This window comes from Alosa alosa, chromosome 5, assembly GCF_017589495.1.
Source record: "Alosa alosa isolate M-15738 ecotype Scorff River chromosome 5, AALO_Geno_1.1, whole genome shotgun sequence".
NCBI lineage: Eukaryota > Metazoa > Chordata > Actinopteri > Clupeiformes > Clupeidae > Alosa > Alosa alosa.
The window spans coordinates 23,065,197-23,085,571 of NC_063193.1; the positions used below are offsets into that span (position 1 = coordinate 23,065,197).

At 39.6% G+C, this 20,375-nt stretch overlaps 1 protein-coding gene across 1 annotated transcript; it reads left to right on the forward strand.

Annotated features, from left to right (window-relative positions):
- The first annotated feature begins 2,923 nt into the window (after nucleotides 1–2,923).
- On the forward strand, nucleotides 2,924–20,375 carry npy8br (neuropeptide Y receptor Y8b). The gene is made up of 2 exons (XM_048242555.1): nucleotides 2,924–2,987; nucleotides 16,860–20,375. Exon 2 carries the CDS (start codon nucleotides 16,977–16,979, stop codon nucleotides 18,081–18,083), a length of 1,107 nt encoding a protein of 368 aa, XP_048098512.1. The 5' UTR covers nucleotides 2,924–2,987; nucleotides 16,860–16,976; the 3' UTR covers nucleotides 18,084–20,375.

Sequence of the window (20,375 nt, forward strand, 5' to 3'; positions counted from 1 at the left end):
CAAAGCAGGATGGTTTGGTTTTCCCCCTCGTTCAAAGCTGGCTTTTACAAACCTTTTCATTAAATCACCTTGACGCAGGGAAAAGTGGAGTATGCAGTATGGAGGCTCATGCCAGAGTGAGAGTGATGTGTTTGTGTTAGTGTGTGTGTGTGTGTGTGTGTGTGTGTGTGAGAGAGAGAGAGAGAGAGAGAGAGTGAAAGAGAAAGTGACTGATGTGTGTGCCATGGGAGTGAAGTGTCACTGCAGATTTAAACTGCTAGATATGTCTGCAGATTTGAACTGCTGATTAGGAGCTTGAGACATGTGCAAAGCATACCCTGAGCGCATGATTACAGCCTTGAGCTTGTACTCCATACAGAGTTCAGTAATCTCTATTCTATGTACTCCAATGGGACACCTATTCCAAATACAGCATGTGAGGTGGAGAGGATGGAAATTAATCAGAGCCATGATGACCTGTTGATTTATTCATTCAAAGTGAACATCCTTAAATGGTATAAAAGAATCAAGACTTATGTTCAGGAAACAGACTGTTACAATAACACAGAATAAAACTGATATGGGGTTAGAGCTGTGAAGCCTTTCATAAAGCACAATCAATGTGTGCGTTCAGGTAAACTGAACCCCCCCCACACACACACACACACACACACACACACACACACACACACACACACACACACACACACACAAATACACACACAGGGAGAGCGAGAGAGAGAAATTGAGCAATTTCATTCCCCTGGATTGTCAATGGAAAAATTGCACCAGGCTTTTGATTTTGCTCCTCCAGTCTTCTACTAGCCTTGGCCAAGCCTGAAGTCAATATTTTAGCTGTTCACTATCTATTAGCCTTCCCCCCTTCTCCACTGTTGCCAGTCCTCAGCAGTGCCCAGCCATTAGTCAGGGAAGTGGAAATCGGACGTTCAACGCCTGCCTTGGTTGACCGCAGACAGACTCTACGGAGGTAATCACAGAGGTGTCTAGCAGGTGCTTGCTGCTTGAAAGCCTTGTGCGCTCTCCATAACGGAGTAGGGGTTTGGATTGGATGGAGGAGGGGAGAATGAATTGGCAGAGGTGCTGATGGCTTCTGTATTATATGGGAGTCTGACAGTTGCAGAGTAAAAGTCAGAGCAATCACTTCTCGTCAGTCTCCTCTATGATAGGGGTGGACCCTTTCCTGTCCACAGGGGTCATTCAGTCATTTTATTGAGCCGTGTCCCTTCTGACGACGCCATCTTTTCTGGACATGGTGTGACCTTTTGACCACTGCTGGGACTACTACTGGCCGTTTCCAGCAGAAAACACCAGTGGCTGTCCATGCCTGTCCATCTATAAATTACTCACTACACTATGCATTAGATGATGCGATGATTCACTGTCCTCTGTGACCCTATATGCCTCCTATTATGTGGAATCTATTCAGGAAAGACATAAACGGGGCTGACTTAAAGCTTTATAACCCTCCAAGAATAGGCCAGTGTCCTACAACCTGTGTTGGTATGTGTTGATAATGATAATTAACAAGATATACAGACACTTCAAAGAGCGAACAAAACAAAGTCACCTCCATGACATTTAGCAACATTCAGCTTGCAACATTATCATGTATAAATGTAGGAGTATGATTTGCTCTTTTCAGTGCATGTAAGGTAAAACAGGTCTTTTAATGTGTTAAGGTCACTGAATCGTTTGGTATATCTCATTATCATATTGGTATCTTGCAACTCACAAATGCCAAAGTACAATCATAAATTATTGGTAAATCTTACTCTGTTACGACCAAATATTTCCAAAGGCAGATACTAAGGAAATAGCTTGGATATTTGAAAACATGGACTGACTGATAAATTGGATAGCACTCTTTGGATTTATTTTGTTTTTGATTGTGTTTTTGGCAACTTTTGTTTTCCACAAACGTAGGCCTACCGCTAATCAGCAGCCACATTTTCCACCCTTGGCGAAAGTCATCATAACACAAGGTGTGTTCTAGCAGCCACAGCACCACCACACCACAGCTGCGCTTATCGCAGCTTCCGTGGAAACAAGTGTAGCCCCAGAGATGGCAGGATCATCTTCACCGAAGTATTAGAAGTTCGATACAGATTTTATTTGAAGCAGATACTTAAACTCTGTCTGCTATATTGAAATATGCATGAGCATGACGATGACCAATATAATCTGTCAGCCCAATTTTGAGACAGAGGATTGTGCATAGATTTCTCAGGCCACACAATGTTACATTAACCAAAATACGTTCTGGTGCCAAATAGTTATAGTCCCAAAGAGTTTAGTGCTTTAAGTATTATGATAGTGTCCTCTGTAAATTACTGAAACAGGAAGTTTGCTTCAGTCAGGCCATGACAAATCCTACATGAGAAGGCACTATGCCGACTGTGGGAAACACTGGGACAATGGATTATCAAGCGTTTGCAGATATAGCAAATGGGCTGTAACCGTGGGAGCGGAGAAATCCATTCTTCTGCAGTAGGCTATTCTAGAGATGTAGTCTAATATGCAGTTGTGCACAATCCTCTACATATGATTACCTATGCATGCAAAAATGGGATTAACCTATTACGTTAATCTGTGATGCATTTAAACGGTGACTCTTAACTTGTCAAAACATAAACAATTAACAGCAAGATTGATAGCCTGACCTCTTCACTATTGAAACAACTTTGTTACACTGAAAGACAACTATCTTCCGTAGGCTACCGGACTTTCCCACAAAATTATGAATTTTAATTTATCCTCTAGCCTACTCTGCTTGATGTAACAGGTCCACCAACTGGGGTCGCTTTAAGAGACGTCTCCCCTTGTCCGTGGTTGATATGGGATTGACAGAGATAAGCCACCTCCTACCTGCCTTTTTGGATCGCTTGATAAGACTTCCTCCAAGTCCAACAGTCACTCCTACGTTAGCGTGGACTTCACTTTTGATACCACCATAGCATCCAGTATTCGCAGGCAGGGAAAACTGGATGGTAAGTTTAATGAATCGCCGTGCTTCTTTTGTTTGTAGGCTACCATCATAATTGACTGGGTCGCTGTTCCTATGTTTGTCAGGGTTTGAAAAAGTAGGCTACCCCAAATATTTGTTGAAATTTGATATTAATCATATAGGCTGACTGTAAAATATCAGAGAGTGTACAATGTCACGACGAGTTGTGAAGTCATGCCATTGAAGTAGCTAATATAAATAATATTATGATTATGAATGTCAGTCGTCAGGCTTATGAATGCAATTATATGTATCCGCGTTTGAAACCTAAACTCTTCTGCAGATATTAATTACATTTGTTAGTGAACAACATTTGGAAAATCTCAACATTTCGCAGTCATAATGCAGTGTAGCCTACATAATCCATAGCCTACTGTTTAATAACAGCAATAGCCTGAATTGAATTTTAACAATCAATCACAGTTTGAATAAATTTGACTCGAGCGCTATTTTCTGGACCGTGTTCATTTGACTGCATTGTTTACAAAGCAATTAAATATTGAGTTACCTTTCAATTAAGGCTGTGATCCATTTTTATTCTTCGAACAAACGTTCCAGTGTTGTTGGCCACATCTCTCATACGAGCACATGTGGAGATGAAAGTTTTATTTTGTCAAAAGCTATTTTAAACGATTTCACTAGTATGTTTTTTTTTTTATTATTATTAGTGATAGACCGATCATTACTGGTCATCCTCCGCTACAGTGATGCTGTATACAAACTAAATCTGGAGCAAGGAACATGCACTAATGACCAGAAACTTGGGGCTTCAAGACACACAGGGGAGGGGAGGGGAGGGGAGGAGGGAATCAAAGCCTTGATTCACATTCGGTGTTATCACAGAGCTGAAAGACGTGGGTGATATTCTTTTGAGCTCCAAACTGCTATTTTACACTTTCCCCCAATGCTTGTTAGCAGCACCACACAAGGCAGCGCGGGGATCTCACATCAGGAGTCATGTGCAGTCTATGTTGCATAAAAACACAGGAAATATACAGAGCCTAAATAGTTTGTTTTTAGTGTGAGCAGGTGGACCACAATTAACATAGTATTCTTTGGGATCATGCCAAGAGTCAAGGCAATAAAGGATGTTACTGGTGAAAAAAAAAACACTGCCCACTCTCTTGCCCTTTTGTTAGTGAATGATAAAATGGACTTCCAAGGCAGCTTGTATTGTAACATACAACATACAATTAATTAAAGCATCACAGAATCATTCAAAGGATCTAGTTATAGATGATGCTATACTGTGCTGTGCTCTTATTTATTCAGGGCTAGTGTTTGATCTACTATTCTGTTTTAAGAGGTGAGCATATGTTTCACAGCATCATCCTCTACTAAACAAATGTTTGTGCTTTTGCAGAGTACTTCAAGAATAGTTATCAGTTTTTTTTTTTGTTCAGCACAGCTGTCAGCTCTGATAGTAATGCACAGCAACTGGGTCAGTCAGTAGGTGACACCTCGATTACTGAGAATGTTACAGTTGCTGGGAAGAGATATAAGGGCCATATCAAAATCTAAGTCAACTTGAGGCAGACTTCCTTAACAACAAGCCAACAAGATTTTATTAGCCCCCTCTTCAAGCTGAAAGCCACCAGATTGATGTGGAAAGTCACACATGTTGGCTATGAGCCATTGGCCCAATCACAACCAAACCGTAGCTTGGCAGGCATATGTGAAAACAACATGCTCAAAATTGTGTTGTTTTCCCCATGTTACATTATGTTGCTAAATATGTCTGCATCAAACTGTGCCAAAGAAACGACTCTGATGATGGCAGTTAATGGGTGAAAGCTAAGTCTAAACGCTTTGTTTTGATTGTGATAGCCAGGCCCATTATGCTTTCATGTTCAACCGCAAGAGTAATGAAGCCTCGCTGAAAAAGATATTGGAACAGGCTATATGCTGCTGTTTGCCACAGGTCATTAGCTGTGGCTGGGATATCTCTGCTGCATTGATCGCTGATATCGTTCTCTGGTTGATCTCGCTCACTGTGCACAGTAGACCTTTTTTTCTGCATTTTTCATTATATTGACAGAATATGTTACCCTAGGCAAAATTAACACTATAGTGAGCGCTGTGTTGTGTGCTTTTGTGTTCCAGTCAACTCAGCTTTATTACCTTCCCTTGTCATCAAGAGGAGAGGAGAGTTTAAGCACAATAAGCACTAACAGAAGTCACATAATAACAGAATCAAAGAGCACTCGTTTTGCACCTCTCCGTCGGACCTGTGACGTGACCCGTCCACTGCTAAATTTCCTTCCAACAGTAGTGACAAACTCGCTCAGCATACAAAATGTTTGACAGTTTTCTTTATTTCCTGCACAGCAGTAACAAGTCAAGTAGCCCACACAGTGGACACTCTGTTGCCCCTGCATGGGCTTAGGGCCCCTATACTCTTTTACATCTGGAGGGAGTTTGGAAGGGCTCTTTTTTGGTCCTTAAGTCAGCAGTCACTTGCTGTGGTGAACCGAGGAACTCACACAGGGACTACTGTGTGTCTGTCCGCTAAGGTCAAAGAAAGCCCCTGAAATATGTGGCCATACAATGATGTCATCTTTGAAAAATGGTCTCTATACTAGAGTATTATGCAAGAACTGACCAGAAATGGTCTTCCCCTGTCCTATCCATCATTCAGGGTAAACATGCATCTACACATATGATTTTGGTCAAATATATTCCAAGTCAATTGTATATTATTACAGATTGTATTCTCATCATCTGCTTGGTCAGAAAGTCAATAATTACCTTCGATTTGAAACAAGCAGTGAAACCTGCATATTTCAAGACTTTGATTTGATTTCCTATCCTGCCTTTGCTAGAAGTCTGAAAAATATCAAGCATACCTGAATCATCTGGAACGATGACAAAGCTCTTAGAGCAAATAAAATATCTGGCTTGATTAGATTATTCCCTGTCTGTCTGTCTGTCTGCCTGTCTATCTGTGATTGTGTGTGTGTCTGTTTGTGTGTCTGTGTACACCCATTGATCTCTTCTGTTGCAATCTCCCTCAGACTTGTTAGAATTCTGTTCTTGGCTATTTTAAAAATCCTCACTTGCTGTTCATCTAATGTTCTTTGCCACTGCATGCACACATGTAGCAATATTTGTAATCTTAAAAATGTTGTTGTTTTTCATTTGCCTTGAAGTTCAGCCATAATCTTGATACTGAAGTTATATTACATTAGTTAATCTAAATGTGAAACTGGGCCCAGTTCCCCGAAAGCATCTTAAGCCTAAGAGCGTCGTAAAGTCTCTCTTACGAACGTCTTAAGATTTGCCGACTGTTTCCCGAAACCATCGTAGCTTAAGAGCGTCGTGAAAACACTCGTAGATCTACGAGTGCTCCAGAGTTGTCGTTACCGGCTAAGAGCGTCTTAACAGTTAGGCCTACTTCTCCCTGAGGTCACCAACAGGACATACAGAGGAATTACAATTTAGAATACATAATCCAATTTACGTTCCCATTCTTTATTGTGTTTACCTGTGATGAATTAGATTTTAGCGTGCAAAACAGCATAGCCTACAATTAATGGTCATAATAATGTGATGAAAAGCGGACAAAAATGCAATCAAGTTATGAAACAAGACGTTGCCAGAATAGTTTGCCATTATCTTTGCTAAGTGAGGGCTATATTTTATTAGGCCTATAAGGGTACAAGCAGAGAAAGGAACATGTGGTTTAGTCTGTAGGCCTACTGCATCAAAATCTAAGCCTACACATTTCCTCACTTTCTTTTCGACTTCTTTCTTATCTTCAAACGTGTTCTTAAGTGACACAGCGAAAAAGTAGCCTATTGCATGGTGCAACAATCTAATCTTAAATAATTACAATTATTTATGTCTGTGTGTGGTATATAACCTACTTGGGATGCTTAGGCCTACATGCAGATGTCAAAGTGTTTCTATTTTCGTATTGATGTGAATTAATGTGTAGATCCGAAGCTTAAACGGTAGGCCTATAGCTGTGACGTGCAGTCACCTGACGTCACCGTCAAATCAGAGGATATTTCAGAACTATTAACGTGGACAGCTCCCCTTAAGAGCATCTTAAGAGCAGTGCACGCGCGTTCACGCTACGAGCATGTTCGGAAACAGTCGGAAAAACCAAACGAACGATCGTAAGATGAATAGTAGAAAACCCTCGTAAGACCATGTCTCCGTCGTTATCGGGAAACTGGGCCCTGAACTATTAACGTGTACAGCTCCCCTTAAGAGTGTCTTAAGAGCAGTGCACGTGCGTTCACGCTACGAGCATGTTCGGGAAACAGTCGGAAAAACCAAACGAACGATCGTATAAGATGAATCGTAGAAAACCCTCTTAAGAGCGTGTCTCCATCGTTATCGGGAAACTGGGCCCTGGCCTTTTAGTCCTGGGCCCACTTCCCCGAAAGCATCTTAAGCCTAAGAGCGTCGTAAAGTCCCTCTTACGAACGTCTTAAGATTTGCCGACTGTTTCCCGAAACCATCGTAGCTTAAGAGCATCGCGGAAAACACTTCATTAGATCTAACGAGTGCTCCAGAGTACTCGTTACCGGCTAAGAGCCTTTAACAGTACTTCTCACTGAGGTCACCAACAGGACATACAGAGGAATTACAACTTAGAATACATAATCCAATTTACGTTCCCATTCTTTATTGTGTTTACCTGTGATGAATCAGATTTTAGCGTGCAAAATAGCCTACATTTAATGGTCATAATAATGTGATGAAAAGCGGACAAAAATGCAATCAAGTTATGAAACGAGACGTTGCCAGAATAGTTACACATTATCTTTGCTAAGTGAATATTTTATTAGGCCTATGAGGTAAAAAGCAGAGAAAGCAACATGTGGTTTAGTCTGTAGCCTACTGCATCAAAATCTAAGCCTACACATTTCCTCTCTTTCTTACTCGATTTCTTTCTTATCTTCAAACATGTTCTTAAGTGGCACCGCGAAAAATTATTGCATGGTGCAACAATCTAATCTAATTACAATTATTTATGTCTCTGTGTGGTATATAACCTACTTGGGATGCTTACATGCAGATGTCAAAGTGTTTCTATTTTCGTATTGATGTGAATTAATGTGTAGATCCGAAGTTTAAATGGTAGGCCTATAGCTGTGACGTGCAGTCACCTGACATCACCTTCAAATCAGAGGATATTTCAGAACTATTGACGTGGACAGCTCCCCTTAAGAGCATCTTAAGAGCAGTGCATGCGCGTTCACGCTACGAGCATGTTCGGGAAACAGTCGGAAAAACCAAACGAACGATCGTAAGATGAATCGTAGAAAACCCTCTTAAGAGCGTGTCTCCGTCGTTATCGGGGAAGTGGGCCCTGCTCTTCCTAGCATGGACGATTCCTGCACAGAGTTGTTAAGTGATTCTGTTTCCCCCGTCATGTCAAATCCCCACCAGCCACTCCCAGTTTACTCTGGAAATGAGATCGGGCCTCTCTCTAATCACAGGCAGAGTTCGCCGGGCTTTGTTGCACCACTTCATTAGAGTCAGGTTAGCTTCCAGCACCACAGGTCAATATGGATGCTCTGTGGATGTCAGACAATAGGATTTGGGGAGGGCAATTAGATCGTCACCAAGGCGTTAAACCTTTAAGCGGAGAGCAAGTGCTGAGGGGTGATTTATCACTGGTGATCAGCCAAGCAGTAAAGATATTACTGTATTGCTCTGTTGCGTTGGAAGTTTAATGTTTAAATTGAACGTGCTCTGCACTTCCCGTCTCCTCACAGCAGAACAGTCACGACTGCCGGGACGAGGAGCACACTGTTCACAACACGCACAATCAAAATGCTTTATGCTCTGCTGAGATTACAAGATATCACTCCATAGTGCAAAGGCCCCTCCAGCTAGTGACAGCACTAAATTAGTTTTTAGAATCACCTCACAGTCAAGTGAAACTAGCCTATAGCTTAATTACATCATTACATACTCCTACAAAATATGTACCATAATGAAATACCAGACTCTGACGATGTATGCGATATTGGACACTCCACAGGTGGATTAATTATGATACAATAAAAATTTAATTTAGAATATAAGCCAGGAGCTGCCAGTGTAAAGTAATATTTCAAAGAGCTTTCAGCTACTGACTGATGAAAGAAAATTATCTCCTGAGTTAATTAAAAATATTTTTGGAAAGACTGAGTCGCTTTTTATATGGAGCCATATTTTGTTTGGAAGTGAGATAATTTCACACAGAATTTTATGAAAGCCCCCTTCGTTTTCTTAAACAGTAGGAGTGCGTGTGGTTTGTGAGAGCACACATAGAAGAAGACATATTACTGTATGTGTTCTCACAGGTGAAATATTGAAATCTCTTTTAATGAATATCCATTTAAAGCTTCTGTTCAGAGATCATGAGCATGATATAACAACAAAACAGCATGAGTCTGATTTCACAACAGCATTCTTTGTAGAACATTTATTGATTCTCAACCTCCAATTACTGTGTGAACAAAAGAACCTCTTTTAAATCTTTATAGATAGCATCTGTATTTGCACTTTCTCTACTAACAATGCTGTCAGGCTGCAGCAGTTAATCTGCCCATGTCCTGTTTAGCAAGACCACAACAGTGCAATAGGAGGACGGCGAGGCGAGGCCGCAGATTTGAAAGTGTAAAGGTGTGGGGTTTTGAACATTCTAACATAAGATTACGTTCTGTAACAATTCAAGGTTCCAAAATTCTATGTTGAATTCAATGAACCCAGATATTTTTTAGAACGTTAATTTTCCAACATTCCCGTCACACCGGTGTGACGGTACACCTTTAAGGGTTAATGGAACGGTTTGACATCCCCAGAGATAGTGTGACTGAGGTGCTGGATAGACTTCTGAGATATTGATTATGTGGCTCTGGCATTTCAGGTTCTGTGTGCCCGTGCCAGAATGTTCACACTCTCAGTGAGTGTTACATCTGAGTGTTACACAGAATTGTTTACTTTCCTTTCCATGTATTGTTCATTTTCTTCTGTTCTACTTGGTGACATGAATTTATGAGCTCAGTGGTTTAATACAGAAAGGATCAACATGATCTGACTTTCTGAGCTACCGAATTGTCTTTTCGTCGTTCTTGTTGATATGAATCCCACCTCTCTCCTTCTGGCACACATTGATCTTAATGACAGGTAATGGATTCACAGTCAGGTTTTCATGGCTCTTCAAAGTGAGCTTTTGTGTGTTCCCAGTTGATTTTTCACAAAGCGCCAAACATCCTCCTCTACCCTAACAGACCAATTCCCTTGTTAGGGTGTTCTAAAGTCTAGAGCTGCTGTCTTTCCCAACATCTAATCAGCATTATTCATGCACTGTTACAGAAACACAAACCAAACTGTTCTGCATCAGTGAATGGATATTGTCACAATGTCAGCGCATACAATGAGAGAAACCCAAGTGTGATCCATATAGGGTATTAAATTGAAGCAGTATTGAAAGTTTTCATAACATCCTCTCTTAGTAAGGGTGGCATCTGGTCTGCGAGCAGCACAAATGTTCTTAGCCACACATTCTCAGTTTACATTAGAGCAGAGGAATTAGCTAGATGAATGTACTACTACCACTTGTATGTGTTACTGTGGGCTTGACCTTGAATTGGGGTTTCTGTCCCTGTCAGATGCAAAACACCACTTCTGTTAGTGAGGTGATCCAAAGTCACAGTATGTGTTCATTTAGGGAGTCAAAAGAAGATCTCACAAGCAGTCCACATTCTCTGTCAGTGAGCATCACATTACATTAAGTTTGCTTAAAAAAAGTCATTTTCTATTCCAGAGGCTCATTTTGAAAAGAAAGCCAGATTATCTCACAAGTGTTACATTCTGCCTACTAGGCTATGTAACCAGAGAGAGAAGACCACGCGGATTTTGCCGTATAAAAATATGTATTTATTTAAGTTAAAGAATTAACAACGTAAGTTAAGTAAAGTCAGTATAAATGATAGGTTGGGAAATAAAAGTGTATGCGATATGAGAATTGAGGTGTCGTGCGTAAAGAAACAAATAACCAAAATGGTGCGGGAGAGGAGGATAAGCGGCGGCCTCCACAACCAGGTCTGGCGAGATCTTAAAGCCCAAGATCCAGGAAGTAATCACACGCGTCGCGCCACACCTGTGCTTGGCCCACCTGTAGAGGAGACGCAAGACAGGAAAAAAAAGCAACAAGGAGGAGGAGCCCGGCAAGTCCGTGACACAAGCAAAACAATAATTGAGGGGCGACTTAATATTCAATACTTAAATCCTGTACACTCCGGTTAATGGCTCAGACTAATTTAACGCCTTATATCAGTGTAGTCTCACTTTTTCTGACAGTCAGGTTTTTTCATGAATACATAATATTAGATATGAACTAGAAAACGCAATTCCAGGGAATTACCAGTGCATGAAAATGCAAAACATATTGTGTGAAATATATTGTTAAAACAAATGATGTGCTAATTGGCAACCAACATGATGAGGTTTAATATAGTTGGAATGACTGAACTAGGTAGATGAGGTTTAATATAGTTGGAATGACTGAACAGTTAAATAGCTGGATAGTTTAAAAGGTTAAATTATTTGCGAGGTAGATGAGGTTTAATATAGTTGGAATGACTGGACAGTTAAATAGGGTGATAGTTTAAAAGGTTAAATGATTTTCTAGGTAGATGAGGTTTAATATAGTTGGAATGACTTTACAGTTAAATAGCTGGATAGTTTAAATAGTTAAATTATTTGCTAGGTAGATGAGGTTTAATATAGGTGGATAGTTTAAATGGTTAAATTATTTGCTTGGTAGATGAGGTTTAATATAGGTGGATAGTTTAAATGGTAAAATTATTTGCTAGGTAGATGATAGTGATGGGCAAATGAAGCTTTGGTGAACCACTAAACCACAGCAGTGTGAAGCTAGCAACACTAATGAAAAAATCCAATATGGCTGCCACATGAAGATTTTTCAACATAAAAGTCCTTACCCAAACCAGTATATGTAACCAAAAATATTGGTTTCCTAAGGACATTTATGTTGAAAAATGTATGTGTGGCAGCCATCTTTTTGCTTTTCAGCTAGTGTCGCTAGGTTCACACTGCTGTGGTTCAGTGGTTCACCAAAGCTTCATTTGGCCATCACTAGTAGATGAGGTTTAATATAGTTGGAATGACTGAACAGTTGAACAGGATGTGTAGTCTTATATTAAGAGAATGAGACTGCGATGAGAATGAGACTGCGAGAATGAGAGTTGATGCAGGTGGCCTGGCCACCTGGCACAAGAGTCTAATTGCTGTGATGTCATAAAGGCCTAATAGTTTTTAATTAATAGTTTAATCAATCAATCAATCAATCAGTTGAACTGGCTCTTTGATGGGGCCTGATAGAGGTGCAAATCAAGTTAATTAGCCCATTGTGATGTCATCAGCCTAATGTTAAGTCTATGGGGAAATTTTGAGTAGTTTTTAATAAATAGTTTAAAAAGTATAAAAGTTACAAAGATGGAAAATACAAAGCCCAGATGTCCTAAGTAAGACCTACGTAACATAGTTTGAATTAAATTTCTACGTTAAACTCAAGGGCTCAAGGGCTGAAGTGCTCAAGGGCTGAAGTGCCCTTGAGCAAGGCACCTAACCCCTCACTGCTCCCCGAGCGCCGCTGTGGTTGCAGGCAGCTCACTGCGCTGGGATTAGTGTGTGCTTCACCTCACTGTGTGTTCACTGTGTGCTGTGTGTGTTTCACTAATTCACGGATTGGGTTAAATGCAGAGACCAAATTTCCCTCACGGGATCAAAAAAGTATATATACTTATACTTACTTACTTACTTAAACGGTTGAAGCTGCATTAATTGCGTTAGAAGAAGAACTAGAAAACGCAATTCCAGGGAATTACCAGTGCATGAAAATGCAAAACATATGGTGTGAAATATATTGTTAAAACAGATGATGTGCTCATTGGCAAGCAACATGATGAGGTTTAATATAGTTGAAATGACTGAACTAGGTAGATGAGGTTTAATATAGTTGGAATGACTGAACTAGGTAAATGAGGTTTAATATAGTTGGAATGACTGGACAGTTAAATAGGTGGATCGTTTAAATGGTTAAATTATTTGCTAGGTAGATGAGATTTGATATAGTTGGAATGACTGAACTAGGTAGATGAGGTTTAAGATAGTTGGAATGACTGGACAGTTAAATAGGTGGATAGTTTAAATGGTTAAATTATTTGCTAGGTAGATGAGATTTAATATAGTTGGAATGACTGAACTACGTAGATGAGGTTTAATATAGTTGGAATGACTGAACAGTTAAATAGGTGGATAGTGTAAAAGGTTAAATTATTTGCTAGGTAGATGAGGTTTAATATAGTTAGAATGACTGAACTAGGTAGATAAGGTTTAATATAGTTGGATTGACTGAACAGTTAAATAGGTGGATAGTTTAAAAGGTTAAATTATTTGCTAGGTAGATGAGGTTTAATAGTTGAAATGACTGAACTAGGTAGATGAGGTTTAATATAGCCTGGCCACCTGGCCTAGGATTCTAATTGCTTAATGGCAGTCTGAATAGAGCCATATTGTATGCTTAAAGCCTGAGACAGAGTATATAGTTTAAAAAAATGTAGATAGTGTAATGGATGTTGATAGACAGAAAGTTGAATGGATGTTGTATAGGCAGATTGTTTAATGGATGTTGATGGATAGTTTAATTGGTGGATGAGTGAATGGTTTGAAGAGGATGAATGGATAGAAAGTTGGATGAAATGTGCCTTATATCCTTGTAGAATGGAGAGACACAGAGAGAGAGTTGGCCTAGTTCAACAGAAAGCAGTTGATACAGGTGCAATCAGTTGAACTGATTCTTTGATGGGGCCTAGATGAGCAGCTGGAAGTTGATACAGGTGCAAATCAAGTTAATTAGTCCATTGTGATGTCATCAGCCTAATGTTAAGTCTATGGGGATTTTATAAAAGTTAATAATTAATAGTTTAAAAAGTATAAAAGTTACAAAGATGAAAAATACAAAGCCCCCATGTCCTAAGTAAGACCTATGCAACATAGTTTGAATGAAGTTTCTACGTTAAACGGTTGAAGCTGCATTAACTGCTTTAGAAGAAGACGAATAATAAGAATAATACTAGAAAACGCAATTCCAGGGAATTACCAGTGCATGAAAATGCAAAACATATGGTGTGAAATATATTTTTAAAACAGATGATGTGCTAATTGGCAACCAACATAATGAGATTTAATATAGTTGGAATGACTGAACTAGGTAGATGATGTTTAATATAGTTGGAATGACTGAACAGTTAAATAGGTGGATAGTTTAAAATGTTAAATTATTTGCTAGGTAGATGAGGTTTAATATAGTTGGAATGACTGAACAGTTAAATAGGTGGATAGTTTATATAGTTAAATGATTTGCTTGTTAGATAAGGTTTAATATAGTTGGAATGATTGAACGGTTAAATAGGTGGATAATTTAAATGGTTAAATTATTTAGGTAGATAATTGATGATAACTGAAAGTTGGAATGGCTCTAATGTTTGCTAGCAGTTATGCTAACTATGTTATCAAAGATAATAATGTTAACCAAGTTACTTAACTTAGTTAACTTAGCTAATGTTTTCATTTTTAGTAGTTATGCTAACTAGCACTATGTTAACCATGTGACTTAGCTAACTTAGCTAATCATTTTTAGTAGGTATGCTAACTATTCTAACTAGCATGCTAACATGTTAACTATGTTAACCATGTTACTTAGCTAACCTAGCTAATCATTTTTAAAAGTTATGCTAACTATGCTAACTAGCATGCTAGCATACTAACTATGCTAACCATGTTACTTAGCTAACTTAGCTAATCATTTTTAGCAGTTTTTTAAAAAAATGCTAACTAGTAACATCTTAACTATCTAACCATGTTGCTTAGCTTAACTTAGCTAATCATTTTTAGCAGTTATCTTAACTATCTTAACCATGCTAACTAGCTACAGTGGGTAGGAGTCATAGTTGATGACAAGTATCAGTTACAATGGCTGAACAGTTAAAAAGTTCAGTAGTTTAAAGGGTTAAATTGTTTAACAGTGAAATATTATAGTGAGGACTTTTATTTTGAAACAGATTTTGGCAGAGGAAGCAGTTGAACAGGATGTGTAGTCTTAATAGGGCCAGTTTGTATGCTTAAAGCCTGAGACTGGCAGTTGATCCAGGTGGCCTGAAAACCTGCCATAGGATTCTAATTGCTTAACGGCCGTATTGTGATGTCATAATCATAATGTTAAGTCAATGGGGAAATTTTGATTAGTTTTTAATTAATAGTTTAAAAAGTATAAAAGTTACAAAGATGAAAAATACAAAGCCCACATGTCCTAAGTAAGACCTACGCAACATAGTTTGAATGAAGTTTCTACGTTAAACGGTTTAAGCTGCATTAACTGCGTTAGAAGAAGAAGAAGAAGAAGAAGAAGAACTAGAAAAGCATTTCCTGAAGGAAATACAGTGCATGAAAATGCAAAAAATATGATGTCAAATATCATACAGAGTAAAAACAAACTATATTGGTTGCTAGGTAGATGAGGTTTAATATAGTTGGAATGACTCAACAGTTAAATAGGTGGATAGTTTATATAGGTAAATAATTTACTTGGTAGATAAGGTTTAATATAGTTGGAATGATTGAACGGTTAAATAAGTGGATAGTTTAAATGGTTAAATTATTTAGGTAGATAGTTGACGATAACTGACACTTGGAATGGCTCTAATGTTTGCTAGCAGTTAACTAACTATATTAACAAAGATAATAATGTTAACCAAGTTACTATGCTAACTAGCATGCTAACAATATTAAAATGCTAAGTATCTAACCATGTGACTTAGCTAATTATTTTTAGCAGTTTTGCTAAAATGCTTAACTAGCATGCTTAGCATGCTAACTTTCTTAACCATGTGACTTAGCTAACTTAGCTAATCATTATAAGTAGTTTTTGCTAAAAATGCTAACTACGCATGCTAACATGCTAGCATGCTAACTATGCTAACCATGTGACTTAGCTAATTGTTTTTAACTAATCATTTTTAGCAGTTTTACTTTAAAACTTGCTAACGACCAAGATGTTAACATCTTAGCATGCTAACTATCTTAACCATGTTACTTAGCTAACTTAGCTAACTAGCTACAGTGGGTAGGAGTCATAGTTGATGACAAGTAACAGTTACAATGGCTGAACAGTTAAAAAGTTCAGTAGTTTAAAGGGTTAAATTGTTTAACAGTGAAATATTGTAGTGAGGACTTTTATTTTGAAACAGTTTTTGGCAGAGGAAGCAGTTGAACAGGATGTGTAGTCTTAATAGGGCCAGTTTGTATGCTTAAAGCCTGAGACTGGCAGTTGGTCCAGGTGGCCCGAACACCTGCCATAGGATTCTAATTGCTTAACGGCTCTATTGTGATGTCATCAGCCCATGTTAAGTCTATGGGGAAATTTTGACTAGTTTTTAATTAATAGTTTAAAAAGTATAAAAGTTACAAAGTTGAAAAATACAAAGCCCACATGTCCTAAGTAAGACCTACGTAACATAGTTTGAATGAAGTTTCTACGTTAAACGGTTTAAGCTGCATTAACTGCGTTAGAAGAAGAAGAAGAAGAAGAAGAAGAAGAAGAAGAAAAAGCCTTGGAATAACAGTACAGTGCATTTTCATGCACTGTAATAAGAAGAAGAAGAAGCCTAGGAAGAACAGTATAGTGCATTTTCATGCACTGTAATAAGAATAATAATAATAAGAAGAATAAGAAGCCTAGGAAGAACAGTACAGTGCATTTTCATGTACTGTAATAAAGCTTGGCTTTTAAAGATTATTACAAGCATTTGTTTATGTGTTTATCTAGGTAAAGGCAACGAAGATTGTCCAGAAGGTGCAATGGCATCTTTGGTCAACTGACTTCAAGCAAGCAGGAAGTACCACCTAACTCACTGCAGGCAAATAACAGGTCAAGATCAAAGACATGTCTCATTTCAATAACAGCAGTCACCCCTGGTTTGGGGACATGCCAAACTGGGAAGATGTGGGTAAGTGTCCGACGTCCGTCACCGGCACCACCTTCTTAATCGTGGCGTATAGCGTGGTGCTCGCGGTCGGGCTGGTGGGCAACACCTGCCTGGTCTTGGTCATCACGAGGCAGAAAGAGATGCGGAACGTCACCAACATCTTCATTGCCAACCTGTCCTTCTCCGACATCCTGGTCTGCCTCGTGTGCATACCAGTGACCGTCATCTACACGCTGATGGACCGCTGGATCCTCGGCGAGGCGCTGTGCAAGTTCACGCCCTTCGTGCAGTGCATGTCCGTGACGGTCTCCATCATCTCCATGGTGCTCATCGCCCTGGAGCGTCACCAGCTCATCATCCACCCCACCGGCTGGAAGCCCGTGGTGGGCCACTCCTATCTGGCCGTTGCCATCACCTGGATGGTGGCCTGCTTCATCTCCCTGCCCTTCCTCTCCTTCCACGTGCTCACCGAGATGAACTTCCACAACCTCACGCTGCCATTCAACCCCTTCCCCGACCACCTGGTGTGCATCGAGGACTGGCCCACCAACGAGAAGCGGCTGGCCTACACCACGTCCCTGCTGGTCTTCCAGTACTTCCTGCCGCTGGCGCTCATCCTGCTCTGCTACGTGCGCATCTTCCTGCGGCTGCACCGGCGCCGGGACATGGTGGAGCGGACGCGCGACGCCCGGCAGAAGAAGGCCAAAGGCTCCAAGCGGGTCAACATCATGCTGGCCTCCATCGTGGTGGCGTTCGCCGTGTGCTGGCTCCCGCTCAACATCTTCAACACCGTCTTCGACTGGAACCACGAGGCCATCCCGTCGTGCCACAACGACGCCATCTTCTCCGCCTGCCACCTCATGGCCATGGCGTCCACCTGCGTCAACCCCATCATCTACGGCTTCCTCAACAACAACTTCCAGAAGGAGCTCAAGGCTCTGCTGTACCGCTGCCGCTGCTGGGGGGCGCCCGAGGACTACGAAAGCTTCCCCCTCTCCACCGTCAGCACAGGCATCACCAAGGGGTCCATCCTCAGCAACGGCTCTGTCAGCATTAACGCCTGACAAATTGGCAGTGGAAGAGGAGGCTGCCTCTCTGGGCTGTAGTTGATAGATATGAATATCCACATGACGCCAAGGCACAGGTCTAAACCAATGTTTTCATTGGCACCTGAACAGGACATAAGTTGGACTAACCCATGAAGAGACACAGCACTTATTCATTTAAGACTTGAGGTCCTGCTTAAGGACCCTCGGTTATAGGACTGGTTGCAGACTGTCATTAGAGAGGTCATATGGCTTGGTTTGGTCATGTGAGTGTTTTGCAAGACCAGCTGTAAAAAAAAAAAGTATATTGTTGCTGAATGTTGTGGAATATACATGCTGAAGCAGCTGTTGCTTTGATAAGAGAGCTGATAAGGAGTTTCTCTGGAAATGTAACAAGAAACTTTAATGCTTTCCCAAATTAAACTAGCAGCACAGTATTTATCTGAGAGTTACATGCAAAATTATATTTTACCATGCTTAGAGGCACATGACATCAGGGTAATGTATTATACTCATCAGAGGAATTAAATTCAGCATTACGTTACTGTAAATCAAGAGGCTCTTATCTTAGAGCCAGTGTTAATATTATGTAGTCATGCTAATGGTTTGTTTGATAACTTGATATTTTATGATGTCTGAACCACTGTAATATACTATGTCATTTGTGGTGATTGTGTGCCATTGCCTTCTGATTGAAAAAAAAACAAACAAAAAAACAGGTTGTGTACTTTACTAAGGTAGCTTTTGTTAAGTGATCCCTAATTATATATATTTTGTTGCTATATTTAATTTTCTATCTCTTATTTCCGAGTCATTCCAAAGACTTTTTCTGTTGTGGGATGGAAAATCTGTGTTCAGGAAGTCACCAAAGACTGATAGATGAGCCTAGCCCAGTCATGGATGGATGGATGGATTTGTTGTTCTCCCATGAAACCACATGGCTCATTTCATGAGGCAAAATAGGCTTCTAAAACAAGCACCACTATATACCATAATTCTTGAAATCCAGATTAATTTGTTCATGAAGTGTTACTCCGAATAGGGGTTGAAAGATTTACTAATTGCCTTGCAGTCTTACCATCAACATATTTCAATAGTTATAAAGATTTGAAGAGGCATTATTTTACAGTGTAAAGTTGATGAGTAATATGATACAGTATAATTCCTTATTTGACATCTGTATATCTGATCAGCAACAGCAACATCTAAGCTTAGTGAATGTAATATTACAGATGTAATAGGTGTGTGTGTGTGTGTGTGTGTGTGTGTGTGCATGCATTCTTCTAATTGTCAATTTGTCAGTTCTATTACTTTCAGAAAGAAAATGCTTTGAAGAATTTATGTATCAGTAATCTCATGTTGAATATAATAGTCACTCAGTGTGTGTGTGATGTTGATGTGTGCAAGTGTGCATTTATGTGTGTATGTGCATTTGTGTGTGTTTTGTGTGTGTGTGTGTGTGTGTGTGTGTGTGTGTGTGTGTGTGTGTGTGTGTGCACTTTGTAGGCCTTCAGCTTTGGATTGAATGTATTGACAGAGATAAATGGGTCCAGTCTAATCAAGAAGTTACCATTGCAGAGCTTAAATGTCTACACTGTATATAATGAATGTAACCCACTCCTTATTTAAAGTACACTACATGGATGCATCTGTAAAAAACACATGCATGGGAAAGAAGCCAGATAAATGTGGCAATATGCTATAACACAATTTATACTATAAATATTTTATGGAATGGACATTTGATTATTATGTCTGCTATGTCATATAGATATTCAGTAGCAGAATACTATTTGTGTCCTACAGCATTCCAACATAATTACAATATCTGTGAAATGGGATTGTGCCAAATTAACCTTATTAAACCTACCATATTGTCTTTTATTCTATTGCCAACTAATTACACTGTATCGAGTTTAAAACATTATGACATTAGTCACGTACATTTTGTCAATTAAATTTCCAGGTTAAGTACCTTTGTAACCCCCCACACACACCCCAACACAGAAAAAATGTGTTTTCAAATGGGCAACAACATCTCATATTGACTGAGCACTGATGGTTTCAGATCCTCAGAGCTCAGGCAGAATGCCTTTATTTACCCTCTGACATAGTGGGTCACCATATTTTACTTAACAAATACAGTACATGTACCTTGCTATTTGATGCACTTAGATTGATCAGCTCCTGTGAAACTGAAGCATTTTGTTTTTTATACTGCAATTCCTTGTAAAGTGTGCCGTGTTTCTTCATCGTTTTGTATCATTGTTTTTCATTATTAAAAGGGTGAAAATACACCATTAGAATGAG

Excerpts from the sequence above, each read along its gene's own strand:
- npy8br (XM_048242555.1), top strand. The coding sequence starts at position 16,977 with ATGTCTCATTTCAATAACAGCAGTCACCCCTGGTTTGGGGACATGCCA.